The sequence below is a fragment of the Phacochoerus africanus genome, chromosome 8, assembly GCF_016906955.1.
Source record: "Phacochoerus africanus isolate WHEZ1 chromosome 8, ROS_Pafr_v1, whole genome shotgun sequence".
In the NCBI taxonomy this organism is placed as follows: Eukaryota; Metazoa; Chordata; class Mammalia; order Artiodactyla; family Suidae; genus Phacochoerus; species Phacochoerus africanus.
The window spans coordinates 34,009,639-34,026,141 of record NC_062551.1 but is presented as its reverse complement, the minus strand read 5'-3'; the positions used below and the strand labels follow the sequence as shown (position 1 = coordinate 34,026,141).

At 53.4% G+C, this 16,503-nt stretch overlaps 1 protein-coding gene and 1 long non-coding RNA gene across 6 annotated transcripts; one reads left to right on the top strand and one right to left on the bottom strand.

Moving 5' to 3' along the window:
- Positions 1-1,236: 1,236 nt before the first annotated feature.
- LOC125133520 (uncharacterized) lies at positions 1,237-9,610 on the top strand. The gene is made up of 3 exons (XR_007136454.1): positions 1,237-1,381; positions 4,392-4,510; positions 8,699-9,610. It is a non-coding gene; the product is annotated as an uncharacterized LOC125133520 (long non-coding RNA).
- SNX20 (sorting nexin 20) lies at positions 5,046-16,479 on the bottom strand. 5 transcript variants are annotated; one of them, XM_047791727.1, is made up of 7 exons: positions 16,236-16,479; positions 15,062-15,193; positions 13,718-13,825; positions 12,713-12,805; positions 10,134-10,263; positions 8,899-9,050; positions 5,046-6,941 (listed from the first exon to the last, which is right to left on the bottom strand). In XM_047791727.1, exons 4-7 carry the CDS (start codon positions 12,803-12,805, stop codon positions 6,273-6,275), a joined length of 1,044 nt encoding a protein of 347 aa, XP_047647683.1. In that variant the 5' UTR covers positions 13,718-13,825; positions 15,062-15,193; positions 16,236-16,479; the 3' UTR covers positions 5,046-6,272. The 5 variants fall into 5 exon arrangements, with proteins under 5 accessions (XP_047647683.1, XP_047647684.1, XP_047647685.1 ...); XM_047791728.1 differs by lacking the exon at positions 16,236-16,479 and having other exon boundaries at positions 15,062-15,896; XM_047791729.1 differs by lacking the exons at positions 12,713-12,805; positions 15,062-15,193; positions 16,236-16,479 and having other exon boundaries at positions 13,718-14,329.
- Between the last annotated feature and the right edge of the window lie 24 nt (positions 16,480-16,503).

Genomic DNA, 16,503 nt, shown 5'->3' with positions numbered 1-16,503 from the left:
TTTAGGAGTTCCCTGGTGGCCTAGTGGTTAAGGATTGGATGTTGTCACAGCTGTGGGCTCGGGTCACCACTGTGGTGCGGGTTTGATCCCTGGCCTGGGAACTTCTGCATGCCATGGGTGTGGCCAAAATAAATAATTTTTTTAAATTTTAAAGTCTATTTAAAAATGTAAAAAGCACAGAGTTCTATTATGGCTCATCGGGTTAAGGACTCGGTGTAGGCGCCATAAGGATGCGGGTTGGCTCCCCGGCCTTGCTCAGTGGGTTAAAGATCCAGCATTCCACAAGCTGGGCATAGGTCACAGGTGCGGCTCAGATCCAGCATTTTTGTGGCTGTGGCATGGACTGCAGCCGCAGCTCCCATTCAACCCCTAACCCAGGAACTTCCATATGCTGCCGGTGTGGCCCTACAAAGAAAAAACAAACAAAACAAGGAGTTCTCTTGTGGCACAGTGGATTAAGGACCCAGTGTTGTCACTGGAGCAGCTTGGGGTCGCTGCTGTGGCGTGGATTCGATCCCCGGCCTGGGAATTTCCATATGCCACAGGTGTGGCCAAAAAAATAAAAAAGCAGATTACAAAACAGTACGTAAAGTCGGATTTCTGGTGAAGGTTGGGCAAGTTCACTGTGGTCAGCGCTGGGCGCCTCAGGAAAGGACAGGTGGGCAGGTGTTTTGCACACATCCTACAGACCAGGGTGTCACGGGAGCCGTGCGGCTTCACCTGGGGATCCGAGAAGGGGCAGGTGAGCCTGGCGCAGCTTCAGCCATCTTGTCACCAGGAGGAGAGCTTGTGGAGAGAGAAGGCAAAGCCCAGGAAAGTAAAACCAAGAGAGAAAGCGAAAGTGAGTAGGACACTGGATGTGGATGGTCTGAGGCTGTGGTTCCAACCTGGCTTGGAGCCATCTATTCCTGGACTTTTCAGGAAATAAATTCCTCCTTGTCAGCTTACCCTGGCTTTCTGTCACTTGTAAACCCGAAGTGTCTGTGTGCCCTAAACACGAGCTCCCAGCTTATTCACCTTGCAAAGAGCCAGTTCCTGGAGACGAGCCATGGCACAGATGGGCTCGCCAGGCGTCTTTCTGTCGGCACCTGGAGCACTTCCTCTCAGCTGGCACAGCTGGCACACCTCAGAAGGGATGCCTGGGGCCTGCCTGCCCCCCTTCTCTGGGCCCAGGCCTGGGTCGAGGCTCCCCGGGGACAGAGGAAGTTCCTGCCTCAGGGCTGTGCTTCCGCTTTCCTTCTGCTTAAAAATTCTCCCCTCCCCACGCTGCCCTGGCCGCCTCCTCAGCCTCTCCTGTGACTCCATTAAACACCTCTTCCGAGAAGCCCTCCCTGACCATGCGGCGGAGGGAGACCCTTCTGTCCCCGCTTCAGTGTGCTCTGTGAGTGGTTCCCTTCTCCCGTAGCAGCTTCATGAGGGCAGGGACCCAATCTGTCCTGTTTACCACTGTGCCCCGAGCTCTATGCAGGGTCTGCCATTGAGTAGAAGTGTCATCCACGGCTGTTTGTTCAGAGATGAGTCATACACAGACAGATGAGTAAGGCTGGTGAGCAGCCCCAGTGCTGACCAGGTGGGTGGGGCTCGCCTAGATCTTCTTCCAGGGAGGGGTATTTTCTTGCTCTTAACGGGGGACCCAGTGACACCAACTAGAGGACAGGTTCTGGCTCTGATGAAACCAGAACTTTCCCTCACTTGAGGGTCTTACCTGCTATCAGGGTGCAGAGCCCAGAGCTGGAGCCTGGGTACCACCTCCCAACTGGGGTGTGGAAAGCCGAGGATGCCAACCAAAGCTGAAACCAGACCCACAGCTGAGGAGCTGGGCAGCAAGCAGGGCTGATCCGGGGTGCGGGGACGGGGCCAGGGCCAGGGGGCTAAAGAGAGGGATGCACATCTCAGATGGGTGATCCAGGCCATGTGGCCAGAGGCTGATTTCCCTTTGCAGTATTTGCCTTTCTTTCTGAGTAAATCAGTGAGAAGTCTTGGTGTGGTGATCATGGGTCTCTAAGGCTTGTCTCTGTCTGTCCTTCTGTCTCTGTTTTTTTTTCAGGGCCGCAGTTTCGGCATATGGACGTTCCCAGGCTAGGGGTCTAATTGGAGCTACAGCTGCCTTCCTACACCGCAGCCACAGCAACGCCAGATCCAAGCTGTGTTTGTGACCTACACCACAGCTCACAGCAATGCCAGATCACCGAGCAAGGCCAGGTATTGAACCCATGTCCTCATGGATACTAGTCAGATTTGTTTCCACTGAGCCATGACAGGAACTCCTCTCTTTCTTTCTCTCTTTCTTTCTTTAACCATACCTGAGGCATATAGAAGCTCATGGGCCAGTGATTGAACCCGCACCACAGCGTAACCAGAGCCACAGCAGTGACAGTGTCCGATCCTTAACCTACTGACCCACCGGGGAACTCACATCTCTCTCTCTCTCTGTTATTTGTTGTTTTTGTTTGTTTGTTTGTTTTTGCTTTTTAGAGCCACACCCTTGGCATATGAAGGTTCCCAGGCTAGGGGTCAAATTGGAGCTACAGCTGCCGGCCTACACCACAGCCATAGCAACGCCAGATCCAAGCCGCATATTGCCACCTACACCACAGCTCATGGCAATGCTGGATCCTTAACCTACTGAGCGAGGCCAGGGATTGAACCTGTGTCCTCATGGACACCAGTCGGATTGGTCTCCACTGTTCCACAACAGGAATTCCCCTGCCTCTGTCTCTTTTACCAGAGGACACTGGCAGCCTCAGACTCAAGGCCTCAGACAAAGGCCACTGAGGTGTAATAACAGTGATAGGTTTCACTGTGTTTATTTTTACGGCTACCTTCTAATTACAGCAAATGACGCTGATTTTCTACTGAGGGTAGTAATCAGAAGTTTCATTTTCAAATAAATTTGCATAAGTGAGAGGAGACTGCTAGAAGGAAAATGGCACATGGATGACAGGACCTGTGGCAGTGCTACCGGGTCCCCAGGGAGGATTCTGGAAAGGCCACTGCAGGAGGGCCAGGAAGCTCTGGAGGCGCCCAGGGGAGTCTGGCTGGGGACAGGGTGGGAGCCCTCAGCCCAGCAGGTGGAATTGGAACTGGGTTTGTGGCTCTAAGGCAAAGTTGCAGTCAGGCAACCATCACCCAGCTAAGGGTACCTAGGCATTGGGGCTGGAGTCCATGCTGGTGGTGAGCAGGTAGGCTCACCGCCCCAGCTCAGGCCTCAATACTGACCCTGCGGCCCAAGGTCCAGCCTGCTGACCCCCAGTGACCCCCCTGGAATCCCAACCCGCCATGATTTTTTTTTTTTTTTGTCTTTTTAGGGTCACATCCACGGCATGTGGAGCTTCCCAGGCTAGGGGTCGAATCAGAACTACAGTTGCTGGCCTACACCACAGCCATAGCAATGTGGGATCTGAGCCTCATCTGTGACCAACACCACAGCTCACAGCACCACTGGATCCTTACCTCACTGGGTAAGGCCAGAGATTGAACCGGCGTCCTCATGGATACTGGTTGGGTTCATTACTGCTGAGCCATGTCGGGAACACCTGGGCTCAACTTTTGAGAAGTCAGAAGAAGAAGGTCCGGGAGGTCCTGTCATGGCTCAGTGGTTAACGAATCCGACTAGGAACCATGAGGTTGCGGGTTCCATCCCTGGCCTTGCTCAGTGGGTTAAGGATCCAGCGTTGCCGTGAGCTGTGGTGTGGGTCGCAGATGCAGCTCAGATCCAGCTGCTACCACCCCAGGGTCCCCCGGAAAGAAAGACTAAGCGTTACTGGGACATGGGAGGGGGCCCAGCACACAGGGCCAGGGAGGCACCCTGGTGGGGTCGTGGTGGGCCACCAGGAAACTTCTGGGGGATGGAAGAGGGGGTTAAGGAATTCAAAGACTTGTTCCGGGAACCCAAGAAGAGAGTGGGTCTCAGTCTTGGCAGCAAGGGAGATGTCAGGAGAAGACGGCCCCCGTGGGTCATCCCAGGCCACCAGACACCCACAGTGGCTGGAGGCAGTGTATGTGGCCAGAGGAAAGACCAGTGGATCCACAGGCAAAGGCCATCAGGAGAACTGGGAGGACAGCATCCAGCGTCACCAGGAGGAGACCACTTGGGAGCCCTGAAACTGTGCTTTGTGGGCGGTCCCTTTTCAGAAGCCAGAATAAGTCCTTTCCCACACCCTGGAGTACCCAGACCTTCTTTAAAGATACTTTAAAGACGGGACACTTCTCCATATGACTTAGGCTCCTTCAGCCTTGCATGAGGTTTTTCCCTCTGTCTCCACACCACACGCATGTACCATATATGTGTGATTTTGAGATGCACGGTCCCTCACCCCCCCATGTCAGCACCTCTGAAAACAATGGCAATTTCCTCTCTCTTGACCTGGATCCATGTTGATGCCTTGCAGAGAGAATGTGCATTTGCGGCTCAAGGTACCTGAAACACCTGCATTGAGACCCTTTTACCACGGCATCTCTGCTTGAGGTGTTTTGGACCACACTGTGTGTATTTAGATCCCAAACCTGGGTGAGTACCAGTTTGCAGTTCAAATTCTTGATTCCCCACCCTCCACCCAGTGCCAAATTTGATTCATGCCCTTCCTCACTGGCCCCTTCTATGAAGCAGATTTATCCCATGTAGACAGTTACATTGGGGGCTAACTCTTTGTTCTCCCAGCTTTTTGCTGGAAACCCCTGCTAAACTCCCCCCATGTTGGACATCTTTTCTTTCTTAGTGAATATTTGGTGCATTTAACAGTTGATAGCATTTTCTATCTGATGAAAAAACTTTTTTTTTTTTTTTTTTTGCTTTTCGGGTCCACACCCATGGCATATAGAGGTTCCCAGTCTAGGGGCTGAATCGGAGCTATAGCTGCCAATCTACACCACAGCCACAGCCACACAGGATCTGAGCCACATTTACAATCTACGCCACACCGGATCCCGGACCCACTGAGCAAAGCCCGGGATCGAACTCAGATCCTCATGGATACTAGCTGGATTCGTTTCCACTGTGCCATGACAGGAACTCCCTGATGAAAGAACTTGTAAAATCACTATGATCTTTTATCATTACAAAAGAATTGCAGCTCTTTTTATTTTTCCATTTAACCCTTTAACTTTCCACATGCCCAGCTTTTCAAGAAATCCAATCTCTCCCACTTGGACTGTCCTTCTCCTGGAATGAACTGAGATACCTGAAGGCTTTGTTGGTCTGAAAGTGTCAGTCTGTGACCTCCAGGAAGGAGCCTGGTTGGGCCACTCCAGGTGTTGCCACATGGTGTCGCTGTTGAACACATTCTGGTGCAGTTCAGCGAATGCCTGTCCACTGCTACATGATCCCTTTGCTGAGCCACATCCTGGCTCAGGCCAACGTGGTGCCCCCTGCTAAGGTTCCCAAGTTACAGCCTCTTTAGTTCACCTGGATAAGCTCAGCCACATGGCTTAGGTCTTCGAAATACTAGCCTCATATGCACAGGGGCCCAAACCATCCTGTCCATCAACTTCTGGCCCTGTGCTGAACCCCTGGTCATTGGTCCAGAATCCACTTCACTCGGGGACCTGACAGCAGACTTTAGTTAAGGGCTTCCCAAGCTATCATCCCTCCAATGAGGAGGTGCTGAGCCTTCAATCTCTTCTACCCAGAGGCCCACCTCCCTTCAGGGCTATGTCTACATAATCCAGGGAGGCCATTCAAGGGCCTTACAAATGAAAACCTACCCCAGGCCATGAGTTATAGCATCCAAACCAGAAAACCACTGGCAACTTCCCTTGCTAAAGATGCCTTGTATCCCAGAATCTTAAAGTACACATAGCCCACCCCGGGGACAAAGCTGGCCTTCTGTTTTACTGAATTGGTCTACACCTAAGAGGGAAGGGCTAGCATACTTAGAAGAAATGGGTGGGAACATTTGCAAGCATGAGCACATGGATTAAGCTTTGTGGTGTGCAATGTAAACCTCCCCTCCAGCTGCCTGCAGAAACACCAGTAAAGTGGACATTATTCTCCAGTGTTTGGCCAGCTGGGTTTGTGCTTTTGAGATGAGGTGGGCCTGGCATCATGGGGACACAGGACACACAAGCAGAGGCTTCCAAGGAGGCCTGGAGCATCTCTGCTCAACACAGATGGGGAAACGAGGCCCGGAAGAGGGGCTTGTTCAGAGTCACCCTGCAAGCTAGAGCCCAGAGTGGCTCTTCCCTCTCAACATGAACTCCAAACGGCCCAGGCGCAGTGGGGATCCCAGATCGCCGGCTTCCACGCGTCCCCTCCCCCCTCCCCCCAGGGCGGCTCAACACAGATACTCTTGGACGGTGAGTTCCTTCAGGGTGAAGCCCCGGGGGGCGGGCTTGCGAAGCTGACTCTCCTCCAGTCTCTCCTGCAGGGACACAAAGTCCTTGCCCAGCGTGTAGGCCAGGCGGGCCATGGCGTCCAGGAGCGGGGCGTAGTAGCGGTGGCTCTCCCGGGCCTGCAGGCACTGCAGGGCCCTCTCCCCGACCGCGAAAGCCTCGGCGGGGCGCTCCAGGTCGCGGTGGCACACCAGCATGGCACACAGGGTGGGCACCAGCATCACAGGGCAGTGGGCCGTGAGCTTCTCCTGCAGCGGCACCACGTGCACCAGGATGTCCAGGGCCTTGGTGTACTGCCCGGCGCGCAGGCAGCCAAACGCCTCCTTCAGCTCCGGCCGCGTAAGGAAATCGATGAACTCGCGCGAGCGGCGCACGCAGCGGATGGCGTAGAGGAGGCTCAGGTACTCCTTAAGGGCCAGCTTGCGTTCAGAGATCATCTCCTCTGTGAAGTTCCCCATCAGGTGCTTTTTGGGGAAGACGACATCTTCGATTTCTTCCGGGAACGTCTTTAGGAGTTTCTTCTGGAGCGCCTCGAAGTCTGAATAGCGCCGTTCCAGGATGGCTTTGTTGCTGTCAAAACTCCCCGTCTGGATGACAACGATCTGGTACATCTGCGGTGCAAAGAGAGAGCGCCTTTGACTACACCCTGACGGAGGGTTTGAACGGACAGAGAGAGCCCGGGAAATAAAATAATGATGATCCTCATTTAAAGCATGCCCTGGAAACGGGTGATGGTTATCTGCAGTTCTGTTTTAAATTGCCATCAGCATCGGCGGAGCTGTGAAAGCCAGTCATGTCCAGAGTCAAGCGGAGAATGACAACCACAGCGCCGTGGAGGCAGTCTGGGCCTGAAAGAGCACAGGAGCCTGTCCGTGCAGGGGGCCTGGGCATGCTCTTGGTTTGACATGGTCAAGACTGGGCCTCAGGCTCCTGAACTGGGGAGCTTAGATGAATAAGATCTGTGCTTTCCAGGTGTACAACTCCTGAGAGATGGGCTTAGGTGATACACTGGCGGTGAGGCTGTATGGTAAGAAAATCATTCCTTTCAATCCTCTTCCAAGACGATGCTGATGAAGGGCACAGACTGCCTAGGTTATGAGTCCAGCCCACCGTGGTCTAGCTGTGTGGTTTTGGTAAGTACGTCAACCTCTCTGAGCCTTTTTCTGATAGAGAATGGATGTGTCTATATGTGTGTGTATATAGATATATAGATATATGAATCACTTTGTTGTACATCAGAAAAAATCACAACATTGTAAATTAACTATACATCAATATAACTTTAAAAAAGAAAAGAGGAGTTCCCGTCGTGACACAGTAGAAACAAATCCGACTAGGAACCATGACGTTTCCGGCTCGATCCCTGGCCTTGCTCAATGGGTTAAGGATCCGGTGTGGCCCTGAGCTGTGGTGTAGGTCGAAGACGCCACTCGGATCTGGTGTTGCTGTGGCTCTGGTGTAGGCTGGCGGCGACAGCTCTGATTCAACCCCTAGCCTGGGAACCTCCATATGCTGCGGGTGCGGCCCTAAAAAGACAAAAAGACAAAATTTTTTTTTAATTTTAAAAAATGAAAATGATAAAAAAGGAAAAAAAAAAAAAACCCGTGCCTGCCTCACTGGGCAAGGATTCAATGAGTTAATGCACTGAAACACTGAAGTGCAGTCAGAACTCAGCGTCAGCTCTTGTTATTACTCCAGCCCCAAGCAAGGGCGGGGGTAGGGGGAGAAGAAAGGCTGTGAGGCCCTTCCACAGTCAGTAATATCTCCCCCAACACAGGCTGAGATTCCTTTTCAACAAAGAGAGCAACCCCCAAGCCCAGCTTTCCACCAGCCATGGTAAGCAGCTAGAATTTAACAACAGCCCTGAGCTCTCCTCGTATTTACTTTTATTTTATTTTATTTTATTTTCCTTTAAGGGCCGCCCTCATGGCATATGGAAGTTCCCAGGCTAGGGGTCAAATTGGAGCTGCAGCTGCCAGCCTGCACCACAGCCACAGCAATGCCAGATCCGAGCGGCATCTGTGACCTGTGCTGCAGCTTGACGCAATGCCAGATCCTTAACCCACTGGGCCAGGCCAAGGATGGACCCTGTATCCTCATGGATACTAGTCAGGTTCTTAACCTGCCGAGCCACACCGGGAACTCCAGCATTTACATTCATAATGACTTTTTCTTATGCCATGTGATATTGGTCTTCCATTTATTTCCTCTTGAAATAAATCCACTTGGTGTTTTTTAAAAAGTGATCCGCTTTAAAGAAAAAAAGGTAAATAATAAAAATGACACAAGGATATCAAAAACGATGAAGAAGGGACACCCATGAAAACACTGAGTAATATGGTATTAAACTGGGCTCTTTCCTTCTTAGGATCAAGGACCTTAACACCTCCAATTCTCATGGGGCTGGACGTGAAATCTCACTTCTGGGTCGTTTTCTCCAGAAGAACGCTGTGCGTTAAGGTGTGTCAGTCTATTTCCTGGTCAGAGAGACTGAGGCCCCGCCGGCCTTAGCCTGGGCCGGTAAGGAGGTAGTGAAAGGCTCTCCATTACTTCCCGGCCTCCACTTACCACAAACTTGGAGACTCTCCTCTCCTCGATGCGGGCGGAAGCGATCTCGAAGAGCAGTTTGACGTGCCTCCAGCGGCACTTGCGCGTCCTCCAGTATTCCTGCAGCTCCCGCGTGGTCATGCTGGAGTTGGAGCTCAGGCTGCTATGGGCATCTGCAAGGACCGCACTCTTAAGGACTAGCGCGGATCAGTGCGCTTTGGGGTCCAGAGCTGGGGAGGAGGCTGGCTCTTCTGGGACGCGCCATCGGAATCCCGAAGAGTGGTGACTATCCTCCTCCCCATCCCTCCAGGTAGAAGCCCAGGAGGGCATCTGCCAGCTATGCCCACCCCCACCCCCGCCCTGCACCCAACCTGGCTGAATCCGTCCTGCCACTGACAACCTGGAAGGGCCCACTGGCTCCAAATGGCTTCTTGGATGTGAAACGTGCCTCATCCACGACCGGCCCTTGTGAAACGCCGGCGCTCCCGAAGAGCACGGATGTGGCTGGTTGGTTTCCGCCCTCCCTAAGCTCTGCTTCCGTGGTCGCGGATGGACAGGCTGAGCTAACGGGCCAGCGGAGGGTGGCGGGAGCTGTGAGGATGCTGGGCTCCCAGCTCAGCTTGGCGGGCCCCTCCCTCCGGGGCATCTGGCTTCCCATACCCGCGGCTGTTTCCTGCACTTGCCACTCTGCCTTAAATGCCTGGAAAAGTAATACTGTGTTTCTTACACCTCCCTTGAGCCTTGGGCTGTTCTGAGAATCTTGCGATTTTCAGTAGGTGGCGCTATAGCAGACACTGTCAGTGCCCGGTCCTCCCTAGGCTCGCACTGTCCTGGAACATCCCACTGGCTTCCTACCTACCAGGAAGCAACTGCCACTCTCCCCGTGAGGGAGAGCATCCCTCTGCCACTGGAGGAAGGGACAGGAGGACGGCAGCCTGGCCTCGCCTCTGGGATGAGAACTCTGAGGGATGCTCCATACCGTCTCCCAGAGCACCCACGTTGGGACGGAGCCCCAGTGGTTATCTGTGCATGGACAGCCTGTGCTGACTTCCTGTTCTGCTTTGCTTGGTTTCCCACTCTCCTGGCATCGTCTTCCAGACAAATGACTTGCACCAAGTCCTGGTCTCAGTGTCTACTTTGGGATAAGCCAAGCTACAAGAGCTGCCCTGTTTCTTGATCCATCAACCTATCCACGCTTGTATTTCAGATGTTGGCAAACCTCTAGCCCCCCGCCGAGTACCAAACATCAAGCCCACCTGAGTGCTCTTCAGGTCCCACACTTGAGAGTTCTGGGCCCGGTGCTGGTGCTTTCGGTTTGGTCCCTGCCATGCACTGGGCTGTGGGTCCCCTCCATCCAGGGCTCCCAGGATGTGCCATGCTCTGAGACTGTCGGGGGACAGGAGAGAACAGTAAGTGCCCACTCGTGATGGGGTTCTTGGGGGGGTCCTAGGGTGCCTAGGCTCTGTCATGCTCCCCGCTGCTGAGCCCTCCTGCTCACTTAGTGGTCTGCCCAACCGCCAGATGCTAAACCTGGGTCTGGCCCTTTGCTGGACAGATCACGCCAAAGCTGAGCAGAATCTTCTCTTATTGTTAGGATCCTTGTATTATCATGTTGCTCTGAATTTTAAAGGATGTGTGATTTTAAGCAAAGGGGTTATTTGGGAGGAAGATGCTGGCTTGTCCAGAAAAATGTGCCAATACTCCATTTTATGTTTTTATGTGTAAATGAAATCTCAGTGTCCAAAGCAGGGAGGCAGGTGTGTATCCTCCCCCACCCCCCATGCTTTATCTTTTTTTTTTTTTTGTCTTTTTAGGTCCACACTCGCAGCATATGGAAGTTCCCAGGCTAGGGGTCAAACTGGAGCTACAGTTGCCGGGCTACGCCACAGTCACAGCAATCCTAGACCCAAGCAGTGTCTGGAACCTACACCACAACTCACGGCAGCGCTGGATCCTTAGCCCACTGAGCAAAGCCAGGGATTGAACCCACGTCCTCTTGGATACTAGTCGAGTTTGTTCCCACTGAGCCATGACAGGAACTCCCCTCACCCCCATCCCCCGCCAGGCTGTATCTTTAAGCAAACATTTACAACAACCTGTTATAGCTACTTCACATACATGCAGGCTTTTCACACCTGCTACCTTGTTTAACACCCACAATAATCTATCATGACTCCCAGTAACAGATGAGGAAACTGAGGTTTAGCCTAAGGTCACAGGGCTGGTGCCCGTGCCAGTGAGTAAATCCGAATGCTTGTGACATGGAGGCTACACCCGCCCCCCGCTCAACACCCACTCTCTCACTTAATCCAGATCTGTGTGCAGTAGGAGTTTTCCACCTCCATCTGATAAAAGGAACTGGGACTTCGAGTTGCCCAGGATCAAGAGCTGGTCAATGGTGGGCAGGACACAAAGCCAGGCTGCTCTGGCTTTAGAACTCTCTCGCCCGTATGCAGGGGAGGGCAGGCAGCAGGAGTCCTGGGCTTCAGTTCATGCAAAACTCTGCGACGAGATGGGCTGGAAGGGACTGAACGTCTCTGGGCCTCAGTTTCTTCCCAATGAGGCGTAACTTTCACGACCCTGATGGGAGGGTTAAGTCAGGCAGATCATGCAAAGCGTGTCAGCTCAGGGTCCTGCCAGGCACCATATAATTGTCTCTCTTATTAGCATCTGACACATGAGAAGATGCTCTGGGAGACAGCTGAGAAATAAATGACCCTGAATTAAGGTGGACATTGGAGAGCACCTAACACGTCTAAGCCAAATTAGAAAAGGGGGACAATTAAAACATCAGCTCAGATGGAGCGAATAGCTGGGCTACCCCTTAGGCACAGAAATTTAAAATAAGAAGAAGGATGCGAATGACCTAACTTCCTTCTCAACGCGCTCTTGCTGGGTTGGGTGAAAAGAACCCTAGTGAATTCTCCAGGGGCGTCTGTGCAGGTGTCCAGCAGGTGGCTCTCAGGGACCCTCTATCCAGCTTCATTCTGTACAGATGGGAAACTGAGGCACAGAGCAGGGCATAGTTGGCCCAGGGCTGCCCATGCTTGAACACGCTTTTCTTCTCCTCTTATGGAGGCAGGCCTCTGTCCTGATCAACTACGGGTCTGTAGGCAAGTAATTTAGTAACTCCAGGCCCCGATTTTGCCACCTGAGAGTGTGGATACTGTCCTGTTGACAAGATGCTGGACAGGTTCCTATATTCTAGTAGGTGCCCAGGCAGGACAGCAAGTGATCCACACACTATCTTTACTTAATGGACTTTTGGTGGCCGAGAGTCTTGGGGACTCGCAGTTCCTATAGGTGCTCCTAGGCAGCTGCCTCAGTTAGTTCATCTGTAAAATGGGTGGTGGAGAGTAGAATTAGCCTCAATGGTCCCAGCACTTCCAGCTCTGCTGTCCTCAGGCAGCTGGTGCTAAGTCAGAAGCAGGGCACGTTTTGCCCAGAGATGATGTGAGGCCCCAGGAACGATGCCTTTGGCTGGGCCTTTCAGTAAAGACTGGGGAAACCTCAGCATAAACTCAAGGTTTGGAATAAAAATCAAAGGCAGGAGTTCCCACCATGGCGCAGTGGAAACAAATCCGACTAGGAACCATGAGGTTGCAGGTTCGATCCCTGGCCTTGCTCAGTGGGTTGAGGATCCGGTGTTGTCATGAGCTGTGGTTTAGGTCACAGACGAGGCTTGGATCTGGCATCGCTGTGGCTATGGTGTAGGCTGGCAGCAACAGCTCTGATTGGACCCTAGCCTGGGAACCTCCATATGCCGTGGGTATGGCCCTAAAAAGACAGGGAAAAAAAAAAAATCAAATGCAGCAGCCAAAGCCAGTTCCCTTACATTTTCTCTTATGGGATCGGCTGAGAGTGGGGGTGGCAAGGAGAAAGTTGTCACTGGTGCATCCATGGGGTCTTTAGGCCTCAGTTTCCCCATCTGTGAAATGGAGGAAACAATGCTGTCACCCCCAAAGCTGTACAGTGGGTCTTGTGGGTCCTTCTTTCCCCTCTCTACACCACACAGAGCAAAGATTTCTAGACTTGACAACAAAATATGGCAAGTGTTGGTGTGGTTGACTTGGGGGCCTGTCCTTGGCCCAGGGGACAGCAGCTCCCCAGCCCCTCCACCATCCAGCTCTGAGAACAGTCATCCTGCTTCCTCCTCCAGGCACCCTGAGCACGGCATCTCCCTCTAAGGGCTGCCTTCCTCATCCAGCCTTCTGATGGGCACACCGGGTCTCCTTCAGAGCCCAAGCTTCCTTTCTGAGGGGCTGCAGGGAACTTTCCAGCAGGGGTGAGACACCAGCAGAGTAAGGCATTCTGATCTGACCTGGGAGATGGAAGATCCTGGCCGTTGGAAGGGCACGCTCCCCAATATGGGTGCATCAGAGCCTCCCTGGGGGTGGGGGCTGGGTGCCGAGGGCTTGTCAAAAGCAGACTTCCGGCTCCCAGCATCAGCGAGTCCCATCTAACAGGTCCTGGGGAGAGCCCCGGATTCCGCATTTTCCGCACATCCCGCAGGCTGTGCTGATACAGGGCTTCCCTGGCCCCACTTTTTGAGAAACCCAGGTGTGGTGAATTATTCCTCAAGCTTAAGAGGGGTTAGAGAAGCTTCTGGAACTTCAAGAGGAATTGAGACAATGGAGGGTCAGGAAGCTACTTGCTCCCTGCTCTGCCCCAATGAGCTGGGGGAGGGGGCACATACAGAGGCTGTCACCAACCCTTTTGCCTCCCACTGCCCCCCCCCCCCAGAGGTACTGAGGGAGGGTCACAGGAGGAGGGGGCGGAGGGGGCTCAGGCCACAGGTGGACAGAGGCCCCCCGCCCCAAGCTTGGGATCGAACACTCACCTGAGGCCTGTCTGGTCCTGTGCGCGTCCAGGGGTCTGGGAGGGGTGTCACCCGGCCCCTTCAGGTCTCTGTTCCAAGCTCTGGGAGCAGGAACTTTGCTAAGCTCCCCTGAATGAAAACAGGAAATAGGTTGCTCCACCGGCGCCTGGTCGCCCCAGCCCATTGGCTGATGACAGACGGCAGTGAACTCAACGGACAGATAGCGTGAGGCTGGGCGGGACTTGGCAGGGGCGGGGGCGGGCCGGAACCTCTGCACCCAAAGCCTTGCAGCCGCCTGGCGGACCCTCAGTAACCTTGACAACCTCTGGCATTCTCAGACTTTAGCTCCCAAAGCCCTTTAATGTTCATTATCCTACCTGAGCGAGCTGGGCATAGCCAGAGCCATGCGGCTCCACTGACGGATGGGGAAACTGAGGCTTGGAGCAGCGAGCTGGTGGGATGCAGAGCCTGTGCCCCTTGAGGAGGGAAAGTGGGACAGACTCATAGTTCCATCTGGTGCCTTTCTCTGGGGGAAGTTGCATCCCACACGCCCCGACAGAAAGTACCAAGGAAGCCAGACCTCTGGGCAGTCCTGTGATATGCGGCCACTGCCACAGCTTGTGGCCCAGAGGTCAGTAGGCTGGGACAAGACAAAAAAATAAAACTTCCAAGTTCCTGTTGTGGTGCAGCAGAAAAGAATCCGACTAGTATCCATGAGGATGTGCGTTTGATCCCTGGCCTCACTCAGTGGGTTAAGGATGCAGTGTTGCCGTGAGCTGTGGTATAGGTCGCAGGCAAGTCTCAGATTCTGCGTCACTGTGACTGTGGTGTAGGCCAGCAGCCACAGCTCCAGTTCAACCCCTAGCCTGGAAACTTCCGTATGCTGCAGGTATGCAGAGAGAATTTTAATAAAAATTAAAAAAAATAAAACCTCTCCAGCTCCCCCAACAAGCCCACCATATGTCTCTCCCCAGCTATGAGCCCTCCCCTCCCTAGCCCTGCTTCTGATAGGGGCTCATTCCTTGTTTCCTTTGTAATTTATTACCTACTAACGGACCTCTGCAGCATGGGGAAGGTCCCGGGCCAGGGATTGAACCTGCACCACAGCAGCAACTGTGCTGCTGCAGTGACAATGCCAGGTCCTTAATCCACTATGCTACCAGGGAACTCCCATTTGCTCATTTTTTTTTGGATTATTTTCTTCACAGTTTGTTTATTTTCCTTATGGATTATTTGCATAGATATGCTTTCAATTTCCTTCCCCATCCTATGGTATGCATTTGTACTCTGGTCGGGGGCGGGGGATCTTTTGATAAATAAAGCTTTCAACGGTATTAATCTTTGCTTTCACTGCGGGTGTCATACCTGAAGACGGTGGACCTCTCTCCTTTATTGTTCTTTATGGTTCTTTCTGCAACAGCTTCGCAGGCCATCGTGAGGCCTAAGATGAGTTAGGATGCACAAGGCCCTTCGGATGATGCTGGTACCTAGTAAGCACTGTGCAAATGCAGACAATTCCTGTGGTTCTACAAAGCTTTCTAGTTTGCCTTTCTCATTCGGGGCTCTGTAATGCACTTAGATGAAGGGGATTTTGGGGGTATGGTGTAAGGTATGAGGTTGATGAGGTTGAATGATTTTTCCATGGCATGTTCACCTACTAGCCTTGTTTACTGAAATGGCCATCAAGTGCCCCAGCCCTGCAGCGCAATGCAGAATCTGATATTCATCCACCTGTGTCAGGGATGCAGTCGTGTAACTCAGGGGGAGCGTCATTAATAGTGTGTCTGTGGTTTGCTGGCTTGAGCGCTGGGGCCATTTCTCATTCACACAGAACGCCTGGTGTGGTGTGGCGTTGTGGGCTCTGCACAGAGCCAGGCTGGAACCCCGGCTCCCCTCCTCTCTGAGTCCGGTCCTGCCACGTTCCAGGTTCCAGTTTTCTCTCTCACCCCCAGCCTGAGCCTGGAGTCTGCGAGATGCCAAGACAGGCTCAGCCCTTCCCTGCAGCCTGCAACTGCGGGGAGGAGTGTGTAGAAGCCACTGCTTCCTCTTCTGGGGGCAGGAGATGCTCTGGAAACCCCCCAGATGCGCAGGGGTGTCTGGTCTGCATGGGAAGGACCTAGCTGGTCCAAAGGGACCTGGAGTCACCACACTTGGCCACCTGCCAGGTGTGGGCTTTTCTCTGCAGGACAGGGTTCTCTATGCAGGGTTTTCTATGCGGAAAAGCTCTCCATGTAAGAACAGGCGTGTCACGGGCTACGGGGGAGGGCGGGAGTGGGTGTCCACCCCCCCCCCCCCCCCCCCCCCCCGCTGCAGTGCTGAAGCCAGAAGGTGAGAAGGGGACACGGAGGGACCCCAGGGACTTAGGAAAGGAAGTGCTGGCACTTCAGAATCTAATTGTCTGTCTTAGAATTCACACCCCTTGGACCACTGGATGGCCTCTCACTGCATTCTGGGTAAACTCAGACCCTTGCTGAGGCCTCAGTGAGCTGCAGCCTGCCCCCTTCCTGACCTCTTTGCACAGCCTGTCAGCATCACTTACCTTGCACCGGCCAGCTGCACGGCTTCCTGTGCCTCAAACACGCGGCACGGCCTCTGCCCTGGCAATGCCTTCAGCCGGCCATGCCCTGTGCTCAGTTGCCTCCACGACCGGCTGGCTCTCACGCCCAGGGTGCGGCTTCACTGCCTCTCCTTTGCACCGCCTTCCCTGACCCCTCTGCCTGCACGCATCACTGTTTCGCTCATGTGTTTACTTGTTGAGTGCGCGTCTCAAATGCCTTGTCTGCGGCGGGGACTTGGTGTCAGGGTTC